The sequence below is a fragment of the Cyanistes caeruleus genome, chromosome 1 (assembly GCF_971803275.1).
Source record: "Cyanistes caeruleus chromosome 1, bCyaCae1.hap1.1, whole genome shotgun sequence".
Lineage (NCBI taxonomy): Eukaryota > Metazoa > Chordata > Aves > Passeriformes > Paridae > Cyanistes > Cyanistes caeruleus.
Window position 1 is genome coordinate 20217487 of NC_141701.1, and position 21573 is coordinate 20239059.

The window sequence follows — 21573 nt, forward strand, 5'->3', positions numbered from 1 at the left end:
ATGCTCATCAGATGACATGAATGAAGGTTCAACATTCATTCAGGAAGTGGGAAGAGCACCAAGTGTGCAGCAGACCACATTTCTGCCAAAACAGCCAGGGAGCCCATGACATAAGAGGTACAGGTTGGGCACAAGAATTTTAGGCACTCAATACAGTCTACACATCAACCATGCATGGGGCTAATCTTCTAATAAAAGTTAATTCCAGTGAGCTCTACTCTGTCTAACAAGCTTATATTAATTTCTCCATCACTGAATGAGTATCCCCCCAAAATTTATTTTCTGAATGTTTAGCTTACTTCTCTTGCTGAACTATAATAATCTAAATATTTTTTACCATGAGGGATAGTGTTGTACATATATATGATATATGTAAACACAGTGGGAGAGAGAACAATCATCTTCTCTTCCCACAATAAACATTCTTCATTTCCCCTCTTTTTTTTTTTTTAATGGACACAAAACACTTTGTTCACACACTCTATTATTTTCTAGCCACTGAACAACCATGTAGCCCAAACCTCAGAGCCTAAAACTCTAAAAGAGATTTTTACCTAAAAGAGAGATCATTTACCTAGTTTATAAATATTCAATGCTATATTTTGTAATGGAGGAAAGACATTCACTCAAAAATTATGTATAAATAAGTATTGATAATAGGGTCTTTGCCATGGTCTACCCACAGTTGTGAACATAGTTTTTGTTCAATCTAAATGCTATCTGTGCATCTAGCTTAGCTATGAGAGTGAAAGGAAAACAAAAGTAACTTGATGAGGAACAAAACTCAGGACAAGAGGATGAATCATGAGGGATGTTAAAATTCAGGACACTGAATTTAACTGAGGTTAAATTTATGGACATAAAAAGGGAAAAAGTCTGTCAGAGAAGTAGGCAAGGAAAATAATTTTTAACTACCAAGTATGTGAGGGTTTGCTGACAGACAGGAGAAACCAAAGTATGCTGGACTGCAGGACAGGGCTGTGTATACAGCACAGACCTCTACAGCACAACAACAGAACTTGATTGCTGCTGGGAAACTGTTAATGTAAAATCGTGTTTGCCTTAAAAAAATTCATTGTTTGTAATTTTCTCTACAGGAAGGCCAAAACTAATCTCTTTTTGCCCAATACCAAGTCATTCCTGTGTCTGTCATATTCCATCCTAGTAAAAATAAGTACTCTGCACTCATGAAGCTAAGCAAGAATCTACAATTAAGTGCTGAAGAAAGTAAGAGGAAAAAACAGCTCCAGGAATAATCAGTGGTGAAGTCTTTAATTTAATTAAATTTAATTAAATTAAATTTAATTTCAGTCATTCTTTCAATTGATCTTCTTCCTGCTTAGGCTTTTGCAAAACAAAGCTTTGGTGTGTTTTGAATCTTGTAAAGAGTGGGTGGAAGTAATAGTCACCATTAAGAAATCATTTCCATGCCTTCATGTAAACCTCACTCTTCTTTCTTGGAGCACTTCTATGGCTTATTTCACTCATGACTGTGATGTATTAAATTTTGCACATGAATTGCATATGTAGAGGGATCTGTAGATGGTCCCTGAAGCTGTCTCTTGACAGATCAGAAGGAAAAAATCCCATACCCTTTTAATGCCAGTTTATTTCAACAGTCAGAAATTAAGCTCTTGCTTGGCTTCCAGAGAAAGCATAAGCATAGGCGCTGTTACATGGTGACTTTGTCATCATGTCTCAGTCTGGAAGATGGGAGTGGAGTTCAGTTAGAATAATATCTATCACATATATAGAATATATCACTTTTCATCAAGAGAATTACAGAAAGAGAAATCTCTTAATCCAGCTACCTACTACTGAAGCCAGAACCAGCTTGTACACTCTCAGGAAGCCCATTCAGGAAAGGAGCAAAAATTCTATTCGTTTCTCTATGTTGCACAAATTGCATTTTTAAAAAGAACTCAGCCTTTCTACAGTGTGTTAGGAAAACATTTATTTACTCTCTTCACTTATATACATTTGGCTTTAAATCTGGTGGAGAGCCCATAGTCCCTCAGAAAGACATTGCAATCCATGCATCCGTGACCAAGCACCCAACTCACACATTCAACTGGCAATTTTCAGCCCAGAAGTGAAAAGTGATGGTGGCAGTGAGAAAAGCTCCATTCCAGAACTGAAGCATGCCACCAACCTTGGCTATCCTGTCCTGATGCACCAAGAACCCAGCAGTGCCCAGTGCTGCAGCCAGGCAGGGTCACTGCAGCTGCCCAGAACTAAAGCTGCCCCAGTAAAAGGTTCTCCCACAGATACCTGTCTGCCTATGTGGACCTTCTCCTCCTCTTACTAACTTTTCAACCTATGAAACATTTTTATTTTCATTGCATGGTAGATAGAGGTGTTAACTTTCCGGGGGTTTAATGAAAACAAGGAGCCCGAGCTGGGGCTGGACTGTGCCAGTCACCATTTGCACAGCCTGTGTCCCACAGGAGCGATGTGGGAGGGAGGTGAGACACCTCCATGGATGGAGGAGATTTGAACAAACCAAAATCTCTGCCAAATCAGAGATGTGATATGCTGAATAAGAGATGTCATATTACTGTTCCAATGAGAGATGTAGCCTCCAATGGTCTTAATATTTGTAGGAAAAATTAAGTTAGAAAAACATAAAAAACTTAAAATATGTACACAGAGACTACATATATGTGTATTTATTACAAATCCAGGACAGAAGTGTGTACCACTCGAATGCATTTAAATCAGTTATGCTTTGAGACTGCAAAATTTTGAGAATCTAAATTTTTTTCAAAGAATCAAATAATTTTCTATTTTTCTTTAAAAATTAAAAAAGATATTTCAAAGAAGCACTTCAGAGGCATCCTAAGGTACCACAAAAATCTAGATGAACTTTTAAATAAAAATAAAAAGATAATTTAACACAGCTGTCTTATGTTTTTTAATGTTTGAGGATAGCTTTGTGAAACTATAACCTCATTTTTGTGTCCCCAACAAAGCAGTGATTTCCAATTACTATTTTTGCTTATTAGAAACAATAATGCTTTTTTATTATTAAATTTATTTTAATATTAATTACTTAAGAATGAATATTAAAATCAACAGAGGATACATGAACCATAAATATTTACTGATCCCAAACAACAGCAGAAAGCTAATTAAGTCTTACGAGGAGTGGGGAAGAAGAAAGTGTAACACTGAGGAAAGAAAGGGAATTGCTCTCCGAGTTGCTCATGTACTCTGCTTTCTCAGGATTGCCCATGTCACTCCAAGCAGTCCACAATTCTCCTTTACAAAAGCTTTTCTCTTTTGCTATAATTTTTCCCAGCTGCTAGTCTAACTGCCTTGTTCCTGATTCCCACACTCTAATGCGCAGCCAGAGCCATGCTGTCATTTAGTCCCCTCCCGTGTGTGCCTTCTTTCTCCCTCTTTCACTGACATAATTGCTGAATTTCTCCATACTCCACTTCCCTCACCTCTTGACTTTCTCTCACAATAAAGTCTGCATTGCTGGCCCCTGCTGTGGCTCATCCTCATCAATCACTTCTGCTCTCAGACTGAAGCTGGTCTTTGTTGAAAGTCTTCTCAACAGGCTCCCGCTGCCAGCCACCGACCCTGAGCCCTTCATCCTGGACCTGCACACTTTTACTAAGCACATATACCTTCCTTTGATGCCAGTATTATCCTATGATATTAGTAACTTACATTTATACTGATTTAAGACCCACGTCTTAAAGACCTGTTTTCACACAACAGAAAATTTTCTTCTTAGTATTTTTAAAGTCTTTTATTCTAAAATCTAGAAAATTTCTAGGAGGTCACTTTTCATATCTGAATGTCAAGGATACTCACTTTTGGTGATATCCAAATTCTCTGTGCTGAAAACAAAAAAGCAACCAAATATGTTCACATCTTTAGTTTAGACACTGGACAGACATGCCATAACTCAGTATGAGAGACAGAGAAAAAGAAGGAATTAATGGGCTGAAGGTGGAACTGGAGAACACAGTTAACTCTGCTGAAGGTAAGGAACTTAAATTCGCTGAAAATGGCTAACTAACTGCCTACAAAGTTTTCATTTTCATATGGAAACAGAATTCTTGGTGATATGCCAAAAATTTAAATGGAAAATAATTCAAGGATTTTAATTAGTTTTACCTGTGTGATCACTGACTCTGTGTGTGTGTGTGTGTGTGTGTGTGTGTGTGTGTATGTATAAAAGAAAATAATTAGGAAACACAAAGCTGTAAGTCAGAATAACAAATGTGGAAATAGAGGCTGCAATAGGATTTATATGTAGGTACTTATTATTTGTTCTGCCATCTACCTTATCCTCCTCAAATTAATTATTTTTGTGGTCTACTTATTCATACGTAGATGAAATTAACCAAGGCATTATAAAATTGTAGGGAGTTATGGACAGTGCACACAGACAAATAAATCCTCCATCCACCCCATGTAGGGGTGACTGCACAAAACTAATTTTTTCAGACTAAGTACAAGAGACTGTGATCATTTTATTTATCCTTACAGATAAAACCTTAAATAATCATAAGACTGAGAGCTTTAGAGGTCTTTCCAGAAGGAAGTCTTCAGGTTCCTTTCTACCTATACTACGTACCTTCAAATGCCAGATGAGTATATGATGACACTAAGGCCAAATCAAATGATAAAATATTTTCTCTCTTAATGCTGATGATCTTAGAATATGAAACTTGGACAAAACTGGCACATGTTTAGATTCCTGTCCCCACTGAGAAAAGACAAGCATGGTTGTAAAATCCAGGATCCAGCTTTAACCATCCAAAATAATTCATTTCAAAATTGCAAAGAATTCTTTTCCCAGTAGGGTTCTGTTCAACAATTCCTATAATCAGCCAGCACGCTGCATGAAAGCATTTGTTTAAATGGAATCGCAAAAGGCATGCATGTTAATGACTTCTACTGAGCACTCAGCACTCAGACTTCTTCATAAGAAAGATGCTGAAATGATTGATCTGTGTATTTCCATGTGGCCTGACCTCTGACAGGTACCAGTTGCTGGCACCTGGCTTTGGCAGTGCAGTAAGAGAGCATGAGGAGACTCTGAGGCTGCACACTGCTGGGAAGTGGTGCTCTAAAGGCAACTCCTGGGGCAATATGGTCTTCAGCCACTGACAGAACAGCACAGGGAACAGTTCTGTCCAGACTTCTATCTGCATTAGTTAACTGCAAGTTAACTGCAAGAGACTTAACTGCAATTACTTTTCTAAGCTTCCTGGCATTTCTGTCCTTTTCCTGATGCAGACATGACTTTGGCTATTGGTTAGGTGGTGAAGTTAAACCACAAAGCACAGCAATGGCAGCAGTGACAGAGATGAAGATTCATCTAGTGCTTGTCACTAAGTGGTCTTACCAAAGAAAGAGAGCAGAAGAGAAACGAGGTTGCTTGTGTGTGAAAAGTGGATTCACATGTCTTCCTCCCCCTTGTGAGAGTCAGAATTCCTCAAATGAACTATTAACTTAAGTGGAGGTACTCATACACTTATTAGTAATCACTGTACTTGGCTGATTTCCGACATACATAAATAATATTCAACTTCAGAAATAAAATCAACCTCCGAAATAAAATCAGAACATCTTTAAAGCAGACAAACAATAAAAAGTCTGCCTAAACATTTTTCTTCCTTCAAGTTATGCAGATTCATACAAACCAATTTTATTTTCATCTTCTGGATGGGAGCTCAGTTTTCAGTCACTAATGCAACTCAAGGCATACAGAGATTAGGACCAGAAATTTTTCAGTTACCTACAAACTCGACCAGGGAACGAACCAAATGCTTGCTCTGTAGATATGTCCAAGAACAGCAGGGAGGTCAGCACTGCTAGTGAAACAAGAGGACATAGCAACTGGGAAAGACTGACAGAACAAGGAAATATAGCTGGTAGGAGGAAGAAGTTCTTTGTCCTGTTCAAGAAAAAGAATGCTTTGGTGAAGCAAGCAATGCTTCTCACTAGATCTTCAAATTCAATGGTATTTTTCTGATGTTATCAGAATATGATATCATGGCATATTTCTATTTTGAATTGAAAAAAAAAGTAGAATATTGCCTAGAATATTGTAGAAAGTTTCTACAGAAAGCTTTGTATTTTTAATGTTTTAATATGTTATCTCTTCTACATAAGTATTTAAATTGGCAGTGCCTAAACTGCAAGATATTGCATTAATTTAAAATTTTAATAAATATTAAAGACATCCACCTTATGAAAAAGTCCGTATTTCTGGTAACAATTCATTTAGTTAATCAGAGGGAAGTAATTTTTCCTTCACAGTAAAGATTTATTCATCACAGGTCTTATTGCAGCAAATAGTAACAAGAACAGTACTTATTACTATGAATATTTTCAATTAAGTCTCAACATGATTTCATAGACTGAGCTAAAAATAATTTTTGCTGGCACCAAATTCTAACCAGAAAAGGGCCAACCCAAAATATTAGAGTACTATAGTTACAAAACAGAATAAAATCTGATTGTAACTTTTGGAACAGAGATTTAATTAGTATAAGAAAACATATATAGTTTAACATTTCATATTGTAATTCAATGATCATGACAGTAAAAAATTCAACACTGTCATTCACACAAGTATATGCAAGCATATTAAAAACTCCTAAAAGAAGATAGAAAAGGACAAGCCCCCCACCCCCCACCACTGTTAAGGAAACTATGTTTCACTTACCTTGCCAAAAAATGTAAGGCTGCTAAAAAAATATCTCCCAAAGGATGTTTATCTTATATAGGTAGACTAAGAACCAAGCACAAATTATTTAGGGATAAGGAAAAAGTATTTTTTTTTGATTTCTTAATTGGCAATTCACCTTTTCCTAGAGAGACTGCATTACAAATGGTTTGCAAACAACTTGAATGCTTTCATCCCTCTATGAAATAACAATATTCAAAATAACAATGTTTTGCTCCCTGAGCATGAAAAGTGAGTTTAACTGAACTCACGTATGCCTAACAGTATTAGAGAAAAATGTATCACTATGTTCAAGCAATGCTCAAAAGCTAATAACAAAACCTGTACTGACATTTAAGAAAAAAGTGGAGGAATTCCTCAGTTGTAAACTACTAGAATATAAAATACTGTATCAATAATACACAGTTCACTGCTGCACTCCTTGAGCTAGAGTCTCATGTTTCCACTTCATTTAGATGCACTTGGGATGTCTTTATCCATTTCCTCAGTACCCACTGGCAAAGCATTTGGTATTTCTAAAGTGTAAGGATGCATTTTACTTTCTTAAATAAAAAAAAACCAAAAAAAACTTTAACCTGTAGTTCTCCAATAATTAAGAAGCACAATGTACAATCCAGAAGGATAGAAAAAATAACTTCATAACTTCATTTTCATGTTGTGCTAAAACAGAAAGTAGAGTATTGACAAGTTTTAGATTTATATTATGGCACTCCATTGACTTCTGTTTGTCTCAGGTAATTTCTCTTTTCTGTTCTTTTCTTATCCTCCCCTGTGTTTGTTTCACTTCTCTATACAGACTGTAAAGTCACATATGAATGAAAAACAGTTTAGTATTCGATACAAGTTCCTAGAATGCACAGGAATCTGTCATCTCATTCCAAAGTAAAAAAACCTGGAATATCCTGCTCATAGCCCTAGTGGTACATAAGGTCCTCAAATTCAGTATTTTTCCTAATTTTCCTTCTGATTTTGATTCTGCACAAGCTGAGAAACAACTGACTTGCCACCACGGAGATGGTAGGGCCCTATCCTAAACATGAGCATTCAGAAAACACAGGTCCTGCACATTCTGCCTCAGGGACAGATCTGACAAGTTTTTAAAAATGCAGCTGCAGAACCTGGCTTATGAAATTTGGTTTTGACTGCTGCTTTATTTTATTATGCCTCTAGAGAAGCAGAAACCAAATGTCTCATATTGCAACTAATCAACATGTATCTGTGATTGGAGATCTGTGTTCAGAGCCCCTCCCTTGCTGAAAATAAAGTTTCCCAGTTTCTTGGACAGTACCTCGCATACATCATCTGGCATGTACCTGAGATGCACTATTTTGCAAACAGAAGGTTTTGCTAGCACCCTAAAAAAGAAAAAGGTTGACCCAGTATGACAAATAAGACACAGATAAGAGACCTGACTGTAGGCTAATAGTAAGGGGAACTTAATTGTGAGCAAAAGGCTCAGCTTCCTCATCAAATGGTTGCTTGTGTATTCATCAATGGTGCACTTAAATAATTTTAAGTTACTCTGTTAATATAATTTCTCCTGTAGGGCTCTCTGTTAGGAGTTTACTGGTAGTGGCACATGTAAGTTCTGGATGATAGTATCATCACTCTTGTTCCCTGGAAGACAAAACCAGTCTAAAGAGCCTGGAGATGCACTGGGAGTCACAGCCCCGCTCATTGCACACCAAGTGCCTGGAAATATGGATTGCACAACTGTATTCTCAGTACCTGCATGATTTCCCACAGTCTGTACATCCTGTGGGGTGCTTAAAAGCAGTTCTGTAACTTTTCCCTCCCTGTTTTATCCTACAGAGAGCACAGATTGCTCTTGTTTGTAACACAGACACAGCAGCCAGCTGAAATGGGCAACAGGAGAGTGCAAACTGAATTTCATTAGGACAGCAACATCCATGGAACTTGGACACCAGTCGAGGCCAGAGGACTGTTCTGAATCAGTCTGCACAGCATGCCTCTATTACCACCTTTTCTTTTGAGGCCATTTTCATGATTTTTTACTTTCAGGCAATTATTCTATCAATGCTATCCTTACAAAGAGAATTCCATTTATCAAAGGGTTATTAATAGTATTGATAGCATGGTAGTGTTAAAGACATATATTCAATATTAAGATACAACTTGCCAAAGACATTAAATATTGCATTCCATTTAAGTAGAAGGAAAGAAATCCTGTATTATTATGAAATGTTAAATTAAAAAAATATGCAGCCTTAATGAATCTGTAAATACAACTGTTTTGGTTTTTTTTGGTGTGCAGACAGAACAAAACTGTTCAACAGCAAAGTACTACAGCCCTCTTTCTACTGGCCTTTGGAGATCTGAAGTAAATCTCCCTCCACAGAACAATGTTATTTAGTGACAGTGGTTCACAGAGCAATGGATGGATGAATATTGTCCCAGAATAATACAAAGAGTACTCATTGAGCTGGCTACAAAATTGACAAAGCTAGAAATATTATTTAAACTGAGAAAAAAACACAACCAAATTTTCTTCCTTGAAGTATAAACTACATATATACACAGAATTGTAACTACAGATAAGTATCTGAGCCATTTCAGGCAAAGTGAAAACTGTATTACTGCCAAGATATGAGATTGCCCTACAAAGTTCTTCTTTTCACTCTCAAGTTTCATTAGAATGAAATCAGAGCCCTCTTTCACAGAATAATGAAGAAGAAATTCTCATATATCACATGTTAACTAAGGGATTAAAAAATCCCAAAAGGAGTTTTTAAATGGAAACTTTCTTAAGGAAAGCCACTTTTCCTTATGTAACAACACAAAAAACCGAAATCTTGTTTACTGCAAAACCAGAAATAAAACAGCTCTAGAGTTTGGGGTTTTTAATGAGATGTATATTATTTTTTAGCAGAGCTCTTATGAGAATTCTTCCGCTCTGAAAAAGAAAAATAGTATAGCAGTATCCTTACCAAGAAAGATCACCCTACATTTCTCTCTATTTTTACCTCTAATTATGAAAAGAAAAAAATCTTGTGGAAGGTCAAGCTAAATGTTCTGATCACACTTAGAACTTTCTCCTTTTCCCCCCCCTTATTAATGAGTTCAAGCAGTAATACAAGTAACTTTCTTTTTAAGTAAAGCAATGGAGAAAATTAATTTTTTAATGATGAGTAAGGATTTTTTTTAATACTATAAATGCTTACAACCAGGGGGATTAGTTTTACTTCTACCACAGGCAGATGGAAATCTTACAGGTGTACACCTCATTGAGTTGATAACTATGTTACAGAAAAGTTTGATGAGTAATTTGTGACTGAGGCAGTATGGCTCAGTTGGTGTACATGATCTGCACCTTTTTTCCTCAAATCAAGCCATTTATTCTTACTCTCCAGTCTTACCACAGGGCTTCCTTCTCATCTGCCTGGAATTTCTCCTCCTATACGGCACAAGGTGTCTCCCACACTTTGTTGTGAGACATGTCTTCTGGAGGACTTCTAAAAGATCATAGCTAGCATTGTCAGGAGTTCAGTTCTGGAATCTCAACTCTGTGTTTGTTTTCACTGCGTCCATCTCTCAGAAAAGCTTTCTGAACATGTGAAGACTCAAATATACACCTACTTCCTCTACAGAAAATCTGTTAAGGAGAACTGCATAAATTTTGTACTGCCAAATCTTCTTTCCTAGATTTTTTCCTACATGTAGAGGAAAACAACAGAATTTAATGACATTTTAAAGCCATTTTAGTTTCCAATTAGAGTCTCTTTATTTATTAGCATACTTTTCAGAGTTTATTTAGTAAAAGCTGATTAATTCTCTTGGTAATGTATTTATTATAATGGTGCTTTCTCTTTGGTAAAGGATTCAGTTCACAATTTGCAACTAATGAGTAAGATAAATTTGCCCTAATCTCTTGTCAGCTGCTAATCCTGTATTTCTATCAATGCATTATGTGTTAATTTTAAAAGTAAATCAGATTACACATCAAGAATATTGATGCAAGTGTAATACTACACATTAAAGCAATCTATTACTCTATCAGTCTGTCTCTGGAGAGGAAATAAAGCCCCAAATAAATGGCTTGTTTCAAATTGCCTATATTATATATGTGATTTTAAAAAAATTAAAATACATGTCCAAATTTAAAGTAGTAGATGATAATTTCAGTTGCCATTTTGAACACATAAATTAATTCTAGGGATAGAAAATAATAATGTCTAATATGTAAAGAAATACACTTCTATGCAGTAAATTGTATGCTTACCATATAGTATCTCACTTTAGACAATGAAAGGCAATCAATGCAGTTTCTCCTTTAGTTACCACAATTCCAAGTGATCAAGCACCTTCTTTTTAATAGGAACCACATTGACTCTATCTGTAGTACAAGACTGTTTTTATATAAATCAAATTTTGAATTGAGAAATGTTAAGTTCTATACCACATGAAGAACAATGTTACCAACAGATTCTCCTCAATTATTCCATAAATTGAGGAAATTGCTCTACAAGCCACATCTTTGGTTCCTAACAGACATAAGTGAGATTGTTCTACTTGTAAGTACAGCATTTCAGACTGCAGTTTCAGCACCCTACAAACCATACAGAATCCAAAATCTGGTTTTAAACAGAAATGAAATAAAATCTCACTCAAACTTTTTTCTCTGAGATCTAGTTCTCTTACATTTCTTCTAAGATGTAGCCATGAAATATCAAAATTTCTAAATACTTTAATCTCTTTTCACTTTGCACCTCTCCAGAATTTTTTAAAATGGAAATGCCTCATTTTGATAAAAAACTATCAAATTCACACAACATCAATCATCATTTTGTTGGCACAGAATCAACTGCTGTTTGTAATTTTCCTACAGAGAACTATAATTTCAGTAATATATGGCAAAGTTTAATGCCAACATAATTATGAAGGATGTCAAAAGATCTCATAACTGTGTCTCAAAATTCCACTTTAACAGGCCTATAACTTCATGCTATGTATGGCATCCTAGCAAGAGGTCTTAGGTGACATGGAGCAACATGTTTCAATAAAGCAAGAGCAGTTCAGGCAGCATCAGTTCCCCCAGCACCACCCGCTACGTTTACGTGTGCAGGGTCCTCTGAGCACGGCACCTTGGAGCAGCGCTCTCCAGAGACACACGAGGGCACTGATTTCTATCCAAATATAGTTACAGCCCCCTGCAGGCATTACTGCACTGCTCACTCTCAAGTCATGCTGTTACTTCCTTTTTTCATCTATTTTAATCGATTGCATCTACTGTAATCGCATACCCAAAGACGTGATGGGACTCAGTCTCTGAGAGCCTGCTGAGCCCTGTATGGGTGACTGAACATATGTGATGTGCTGGTATATATGATCCATGATTCTGATAATATGATTTAAACTGCTTTGGCTCTTGGATATAATCAGCCTACAAACACAACAGGTTTTGGCTAACTAAAGGAAAGACAAAATATTTACCTTGCTAAAATAGAAATGCCAGCTAAATGAGGGAAGTGAAGGCACAGAGGTATTTACCTGCCAGAGACAGTGCACGTAAATTGAAAGGGATGCCTACAATTGCATAATAAGAGGACAGCAAAGATTTTACTCATTAATGAAAAATAACTGCAATAATAGGTATCCATCTCTATAGAAGTCTGATCGTCAGTTCCCTCAGGGCTGACCAGTAGGAAAACAATTTCATTACAGATATGAATAGCTAAGTCTGTTAAGTATTGCACTTTGCATTCTATTTTCCTCTGTAAAGAAAGCTGTCTTTTCCACAAGGAAGAACGCCTGTGGAAATAGGACCCAAACATTACAACGTGAACTTCTTCTAACCCATCAAATGTTAGCCTCTAGAACTGATAGCTTGACTCAAGAATACAGAGTATACCTTTAGCTATTTTTGGAGTACTGGAAAGGTACAGAAGCCAGAAATAAAATTAATTCTAATTTATCTTGCTACTCTACCCTTCAGCATCTTGTAATTTACTGAAGTCTTAAGTAAAAGCTACCTTAAGAAAAATTACTTTTCTGTCATGCTCTTTACCTATAAAACAACTGTTCCTACTTGGAAAGGACTACAGACCAGAATAAAAAATCCAGTTCTGTATCTATTTTGAGTGTCAATTTCTTAGCACTGTGACAAATAACAAGAAATAATATAACTATTATTTGAAAAGACATTTAAAATTCACCTTATAAGGCATGTATTGTAAGTCTGATAAACAGTCCTGAAAACAGTTATGACCTACTTTCAGAAAAACATCTGGTATAGATTTAGTTATAAAATATGAATGAAGAAAACCACTGAAGTAAAATTATATTTTACGAAACACTTGAAAAAAGCTTCAGAGATACAGACAGTCATTTCTACACAGATTTCCATATGAGCACACATCTTTCTACAGAAGTAGTGTTATCTTCTGAGATTGGTATGCTTTTTCAAGCCTGATATGTAAGGAGATATTTAGCCAGCCTATTGAACAATATAATGTCTTCAGAAAGTACCTAGGAAATTTTTATACTTAAACCAGTTTCTCCATGACACCAGTGCCCTGACACCTGAATATCTCCTGCCTCTCTGTTCCAGAAAATTGTACTTTATAGGACACCTATAGGAATTGAGTGTTTTGGTTCCAGATTGTACCAACACACGATTCCTTGTGCAGGCACACACAATCTGAGGAAAGGTACATGATGAGACAAGCAAGAGAAATTTATGAATTCATTAAACACCCTAACTTCAAGTTTTAATCCTCTGGTACTAATGTACAATGCTGGTGTCCAGCATTTTCTGTAGGATGCACCAATGGATGTAAACAGAATGGTTTGGAAGGGATGTTAAACACCATCTAGCTACAACCCTCCTGCAGAGGGGGCAGGGACACCCTCCACTTGGGTTGCTCAGAGCCCCATCTAACCCTAAACATTTCCAGGGATGAGGCATCCACAGCTTCTTTGGGCAGCCCTTTCCAGTGCCTCACCAATCTCATTGTGAAGGATCTGAAACATTCAATGTGTGACCATGGTCACACTTCATGGTGTGACCTCACCCTCACCAACCCAACAGGCCATCACGTTGTGCCACCGTAGACACAGCACCATGGCACACACCTCATCCAGGGCCTGGCATGTGGGCACAGGCCTGCTCACCACAACCAGCAATGCTTGTGTGACTCAGCTCTTTAAAGAGGCCAGCCATGAGCACGGGCCTGTCCCAGGGAGCAGCCAAGGGAGATGGGCTGCCAGCCACAGCCATGCAGGCTCCTGCCGCTCTTCTAACAGCACCCAATTACAGCTCCTCACTCAAGAGTTTGTCAGAACACTCTACTCGTGGTCAGTGGGCCTAAAGACTTTGAGTACTCTTTGAGACACTTATATTTCACATTTGTCCCTGACTGGAGTATCTAATCAGTCACTGGGAAACCAACTGGATGTAACAAGGAAAAACTTCAGTTTGAAAGTACCGAATAACAAAGACAATGTGGTAATTAAATCAGATCTAGACCAGACACAAAATACAGATTCTCTCCAGTGCTGAGACATACTTGAGCAATGTACAAAGAGCTGACATTCTTCATTTAGTAGCTCTTATGGCAAGAGAGACCAGATTAGACTACAAAAAGTAATGTAGTGCATTGTATATGATTTGATATTCAAGTGCATCTATACAGTTACATGGTTCTGTACTATCACAAGACAAAAATTTAGATTACCAGGTGAGCAAGTGATTACTTTTTATTCTTGCCTAACCAGACGCTTCTCAGATTTGTCTAAAGGTGACTTCATCTTTTATCTGTCAATTATTTCAAAGAAAATAGAAATGTACACAGTAATGTAAACTTGCAGGTTTCCATTACCTGCAAGCAAGTTGGTAAAACACAAGGCTTGCTTACTGGTGGAGTCACCAGTGTCTGCATGATATTCAGAGCTTTCTCTATATACCTTCTTTCCCCTCTTCTTCATTCCCTTCTGTTCATACTGCCTTCAGTAAGTCACACAGTCAAGCTCCCTACCCTCTTCTGCAGTTACCTCTCCTTCCTTTCTTTTTTGTAGTTCTACTCTTTAGAGTACTTGAAATCACACTCACATCCCCCAAAAGTTTACTTAAAAAATTTACCACAGTTTCTGACAGTGCAAACCGTTATTTTTCTCCATTTTGTTATATGTTAAAACTCTTACCACAAAGTTGTTTATCACCAAGCAACTCTCAGTTGTTTGGAAACAACTGAGCAATGTCTTATCCATGTTTGAATGGTGGTTAGCACAATGGAGACCTTCAGATGGGACACACACAGCAGGGCACTGTAAACTTACGTTGAACCATATAAAAACATCACAACAGTTTATCTTGAATACTGAGAATACAAGATATCTTCTGTATATACCTTGAAATATATTATATATATGCATACTTATATAAATTGCTTAAATTCTTCTTTTATATGAATGTGATTCAAATGCAAGTAACTTTTTTCTGTGTAAAATACACTTGTCCTTTACAGTGTCATTATTTGACATTGAGCTTTTCAGAGTGTATTATATGGATTTTCCCCAAAATAAGAAGAAATAGAATAAAATGTGTAAGATTTAAAACACTTTAAGCATCAAAGCAGAAAAACTCTCCATTTTCCAAGGTAGCATTTCAGCATCCAATTTGAACTGAGAGATACAGAAAAGAGGAAAACTTCTACAGATGGCAAATATACTGGTAGGCTGAAAAAAATAGTAATTAAAAAGCAATAAAACATTTGCATTAAAGTAATATAGAATAATTTTGTTCAGGAAAATTGTTTTCCTTCAAAATAAAGTTGCATGTTCAAAGGTGAAAAAAACCTCATGTTGAAATACCCAAACATTATCTGTGACAAAACAAAAGGCATCTTGCAACATTTCAGCAACCCTTCACAAACTTCTGTACGGAATCCCCCCAAATGGAAGTACAGCTCATGCTGGCTCCTGAAAAGCTGAAAAGTAAGGAATCAGGGTATTAAGCAGGTTCCACAAAGCAGAAAATAAAAGCTTCGGTCCAACCTGAAAAGGATTTTTGCTTAAAAAAAAAAAGTTTAATAAATGTTCAGAGAAAAGAGATAATTGACCATTTTCTTCATCCCATAGAATATTGTTGATGAGGCAGCTTCAACAGGATCTTCAACTGATTAAACTGTAATACATAAGTATTATGTACATTTAAATGGTAATTTGAAAGGGGGGGAAAAAAAATAAATCTAGTTCCTACCAGTTTGGCTGAGTTGTGACGTGCTACGGCTTTTTCTTGATAGCCCCACGATGGCGACCATCTTTGCACCAATGCTGGAGCGTCTCTTTTTGCTGCCACCACCAACAGTGCCCACTGCCGTGTCCGACTGGCTGCCATCGTTCTTCTCCAGCGTGTACATCTCCCCACTGATGCTGGTGCTCTTAGTCATGTTCTTTCCTGAGACGGCCATCTGTCTGCTTTGCATTTTGGATGTAAAGACACTGTCAGCCAGTTGACGGATAAACAGTGCAGACAAAGAGTAAAAAGGGGAAGACAGAAAAGGACAGGTTTCAGATGGAAGGTTTTGGGAGACTGGAGGGTAAAAGCAGCTAATCACACAGGTAGGGTTTGGCTTTAAGAGGTAAAAGGAGAAAATTTAATTCTAGGATCTTGGTTGGTCCACTGTAAAAACACTTGACTCATCAAAGTTGTGTTTTAAAATACAAGCTCTTATTTACTGATTGACTTAAAACTTGTTACCAGCAAAAGCATACCAAAGAATTAATGCATCCATATATAATATAGTCACTATTTGTTTAGAAAATTTAAGTTCTGTCGTCAGTGCTGTGCACCTCTTCTTCTGACATATATACACACAAATAATGTATTTTTCTTTGGGAAACAGACACTTGATTCATTACTGAGTGGAAAAGCACATCAGTCTGAAGCCCATTTTTGGTTACTAAACATTCAGATATTTCAAGGATGTTCTCAGTAATCTGGTTTAGCTCAGTCACTGTACAGTAATGAACATCCATAGGTCTTCCCTCCATCTCTGCATCAACAAATACAGGTACTACATATGTATTTCACACAACACTTGACTGTTACGTGGCATGGATCATCAGTACTGATAAAACGGAATTCAATTCTAATGTACTCATTTAGAGACTGTGTAAACGTGCTCTATGTGGCTGCACACATCTATTTGGCTAAACTATCTGCTGCAGCACTTCATGCGTCCCAGGGGAACCTGACCTACCAGTGGTCCAGGCTAAGGGACCTTTCCTTGCCTCAGAAATGGCAATCTACACTGGTGACAACAGCACTTATCCAAATTTTGCCTTGACATCCAATTGGTAGGTGTCTGAACAAATATCCAGAACTGGAAGCTCTGTGGGGTACATGTGGGCCTGAAAATATATAGAGAATTTTCTATTTCTATGAAGTTCTTGCACTGAACTTAGACATTTATTATTATTTTCAGTACAGTGCTTCTCACCAAAAAGTCCTCATGAGATGCCATTTTAAACAATCCACAAAACTGTGGACTATTTCTGGAACTCAGGGGAAATTATTTCTTTTGTTAAATCACCAATATATAAAGGCTAAAATTAATATTTTTGGTTTTTAAACAGATTTTCAAATACATGCAAAGACTGTTGCTAGAACTTTAGTGCTCAACAAATGTCTCTAGAGCAAATTTTTCTGAGTATAGAAAAATATATGCTCCTCTTCCCTTACCTATAGTGGCCTGAAATCTATTTCATATAAGGAAATTCATATAATTTTTTCTTTATAAAGTTTTTTTGCAATACATATTCTGCCAGTTACTTATCTATGGAATTAATGCAGTGCACTCAAAAGTAAATGAAGACTTGTAGCTTAGCCACAACCCACAGGGAAAGCCAAGAGCTAGTTCATAGCAGAAGTAAACCTTTACCATTGAAAAAAAATACTGAGTGTACTTCTCCAGGAAGTTACAAGGAAAAATATGAATGAGAGTTTGGATCACATGGATGGAGGAGCACAAAACAAAGCTGAAAGAGAGCCATAGTGGCCTTGCCTGGACACACAATCACAGAAGACTGAACACAGTGGTAACCTGAAAGCTTTTTTTCCTACCCTCTTTTAGGTCTCTTTGTTGTTATATGTTAGTACACACTGATTCTCACTGGTGCATTTATCGCCAAGGGAGGAGTGGGATAGGATGTGGGTAAAAAGGAAGGCAGGGAAACAGTAAAAGAGAATTTGTATTTCTGTGTCTTATTAGCACCATGTGAAATTACTTGTTAGAGGATAACATCACATGCTGTATTTCTATCAAACCAACACCTCCAAGAATTCAAAGAAAACAGATGACACAGAAACTAGTTCTCAGTTTCAACATTATCTTGCGTGTAAAAAATACTGGAGTTCTAGAATAAACATTGCTCTGAAGAGCTAGTGTCTTCAACTTTATCTTAAGCCAAGTTTTACTAAAAATCTGAAAATTAGAGGCCCTTATTGTGGGAAATGGAAAAATAGAAATTTCCACAGATGCTGAGGGGTTCAGTCTGCAGCCTTGGAAAGAGCTCGGGTTAATGTAATGATGAAGGTACACAGACATTGGGTAGAAAAATTATAAACTTATGTTCTTATAAGAATATGCCTAGAGTAGGGAAGAAATTACATTAGGTAAAATAGTTTGAGGTTTGAGCTGTAATAATCTGACTTACAGAGTAAGTAAGAGATCTAGAAACTGTAATAGAGGTGTGTGTATGAGTATGTGACCTGTCAGCTTGGTGGCTAAGAGACAGAGGCAGTGCAGCAAAATTAAGCAAAAGTGATAGGTTAATAAGTGAAAACAAGTTTCGTGTCAACTGTCTATTGGACCAAAAGGTTATATATTTCTGCGTGAAGAAGAAACCCATGACTACCTTGAGCTACAGCTGACTTGTTCCTCTAAATCTCATGCCTTCAGACTGACATCTTACCTGTCTTACTTGAGCAATAAATCATCTCAAAGCATGGTGGTCCCATTCCTCGTTATTCATCTGGACACCTTATCCAGTAATGCTGTTTTTAATCCAGGTTCTCAAAGGAAATATGATTAATGTGTGCTTTCAGTCAGGTCTGTCTCTTTTTAGTACTTTTTAAAAATCAGATCAAATTTGACAGAGCAATAGGAAAATAAAGCTATTTAGTTTCCAAAACTGTTTTGAAAACAGATCTCTGGAGAGAGATCTTACGAATGCTTCTTTGGGAAAGACTGCAGAAGAAGTCATTATTGAATCTCTCCCAGTAGGAGCTCATTAGCATATATAGGCTGATGGGGGAAGTAAGTTTTTCCACTGCTTGCAGAACAATCAGCGATCTATTTTTTCAAAAATAATATCCAGAAAATGAGTTCCTGTCATATGGAGAATAGTAATTAATGCATTGTTTTAGAACTGATATTACCATTCAATAAGGGTCCTATATCATCAGTGGAAACAGAAATATTCTGCATTTTAATATAAAAAGTTACACAGAAGAGAAGGTCACCATTTCCTGAGTTGAATGTGCCTCTGAGGTTCTTCTTGTGTTTTTTCCAAGATTTATAGTTCTATTTAAGAGGAATAGTTGCCCTTGTTAAAGAGATCAGTGTATTAAAAGAGTCACTATGGTTTCACTGTGCAGTTAGCTATGAAAATACTATGAATTACTAGAGTTTGCTTCTTGGCTGCTGTTTAAAGGCTTCTGTATCACAAAATGTTTTGCGGTGTACTCCTACCAGTAATGATGTAGACTCCTATCAGAAACCTTCTCTTGGCCAACTTTTTGAGAAAGGTAGGAAAGGGAATTCAAATGAGGAGAAAGGGATTTAGATTTAAGTGGATATACCAAATACTAGTACAAATGGCTGATACCAAAATTTCATTCACAAACTTCAAATTTTTTTCCAGTAGAGCTCCAAAACTATTTTCTTCAATTAAAGGCTTGGAGGTTTACCTCTTCTCTAAAAGCAGCAGAGAAGACATCTTTGCTACAGTCCTAACCAGCAATCAGCCCTTGGAGAAAGCCATCTCATAGAAGGGACTTTGTTTCTTTGCAATTTTTCTCTTAGCAAAAAAGCTTTGAGAAATACATGCTAGGAGAGTTCTGAGTGGTTTATAGTGCCTCATAATAAACATAGATTGGTCACGAGCACTTCCTTCATCAGCACTCTGAATTCTTCCTGGCCATCCAAACCCTCATTCACTAATGTTTCTTGGCAGACACTTGATAGCCTCTCCAGTACAAACCATCCTTCTACCCAGCCTGTCTTTTGACAGTGCCACAAATGGATCATTCCCAGAAAATCTGGGTGTTGTATGTCAGATTTGGTTCCTTTCAGGGGTAATAGAAAGGTTGAACTCAGAGTAATATTTAGAGAGTAAATCATACAACTTTTTTCCTCTAACAAGAAACAGAAATTACTGGAAGTTTTCTTTATAAGTACATATACACAAACAAAATCTCACAGACATCCAGTTAAATATGTTCAACAGTATTTTAGAACAGACATTATATAAAAGTATATACATATAATGTATGAAAATGTATGAGTTAATTAATAGATATGCAGTAAAAATAGGGTTCCCAAGGTGTCCTATAATATAATAATAATTTTTAAAATATCCTCAGCAAAAACAATATACAGCCAGATGCTGGGGGGAAGAATAAAATAAAGGGGGGAATAAAGTAATTATCCTAGTCCAAATAATACGTGCATAATGACATAATAATACCATTACTGAAACAAAAGCAAGAGCAAAATCAGCACACAACCCCAGCTATGTGGCAGCCCACAGCCTACAGCAAGAGCAGAGTGAAGGTGGCAGCCAGGCTATTGCCTTTGGCTTAACAGAACCAAATTAAAGAGGAGAGTGAAGGGCAAAGCTCACACAGGAACGTTCCTTCCTGCACTATCCCAAACTCCAAGAAACCACCTGATGAAACCAAGAGCTGGAGACAGGCCTCAGTGGAAATATCTTTTCAGACACTTCCATTTTCCAGTGGAAAAAGATAAAGAAAATATGCATAAATTTTAGAGGAATTCTCAAAGCTAAAGCAGAAAGTTCTTAAAAAAAAAAAAAAAATAAAATAAGTCATTAGAAAAGAAATTACATTAAGATATCTATATATACTTGTAATTTAAAGCCAATATTGGAGTATGAGAGCCCAAACACTAAACAGTATTCTTAAAAATATACCATGTTAGCCAGCTGAGGAGAATCAGACTGACAGATACCCGTGATGTCAAAAGTATTCTAAGTTTTGAAGTTTATTTGCTGATAATAATAGATTAGGAGAAATTCCTGACTACCTTGAATGCAGAGAGGCTCAGCAGAGACTTTGACAAATTAAAGGTCTGGGAAATCACCAACCATATGAAGTTTAATGAAGACTAAGCACTGAATTCTGCACCTGGGATGGGGATTGGATGTACAGACTGGAAAATGAGAGTCTGAAGACCAGCACCACAAAAAGCAACCTGGAGGTCACTGGCAAGTTGAACATGAGTCAGCAGTGCCCTGACATCCAGGAGGGCCAACATTGTCCTGGGGGGAATCAGGCACTGATGGCCAGCCAGGCAAGGGTGGGGATTGTCCTGCTCTGCTCTGCTCTGCTCTGCTCTGCTCTGCTCTGCTCTGCTCTAGGGAGGCCTCACAGCGAGTGCTTGGGGCAGTTTTGAGCACCACAAAATAAGAAAGATATAAAGGCACTAGAGGCCACCCAAAGGATGGCAATGAAGATAGTGAAGAGCCTTGAGGAGAAGCTGTATGAGGAGCAGATCAGGTTGCTTGGTCTGTTCATTCTGGAGAAGGGGAGACTGAGAGGAGACCTCATTGCAATCTGGAGGTTCCTCATGAGGGAAAGAGGAGGGGCAAGCACT

The 21573-nt window shown here is 37.1% G+C and overlaps 1 protein-coding gene across 50 annotated transcripts in view; it reads right to left on the reverse strand.

Moving 5' to 3' along the window:
• The window catches only part of RIMS2 (regulating synaptic membrane exocytosis 2), a 447314-nt gene that overhangs the window by 37583 nt on the left and 388158 nt on the right, over positions 1 to 21573 (reverse strand). For 42 of the 50 annotated variants that reach the window (XM_086881253.1, XM_086881272.1, XM_086880958.1 and 39 more), the window contains one exon: positions 15933 to 16174. The exons of 1 other annotated variant lie outside the window; for it this stretch is intronic. In XM_086881253.1, the coding sequence (XP_086737379.1) occupies positions 15933 to 16174 (242 nt within the window). The remainder of the gene's footprint in view (positions 1 to 15932; positions 16175 to 21573) is intronic. 7 more of the 50 variants (XM_086881261.1, XM_086880969.1, XM_086881197.1 and 4 more) reach the window with 2 other exon arrangements.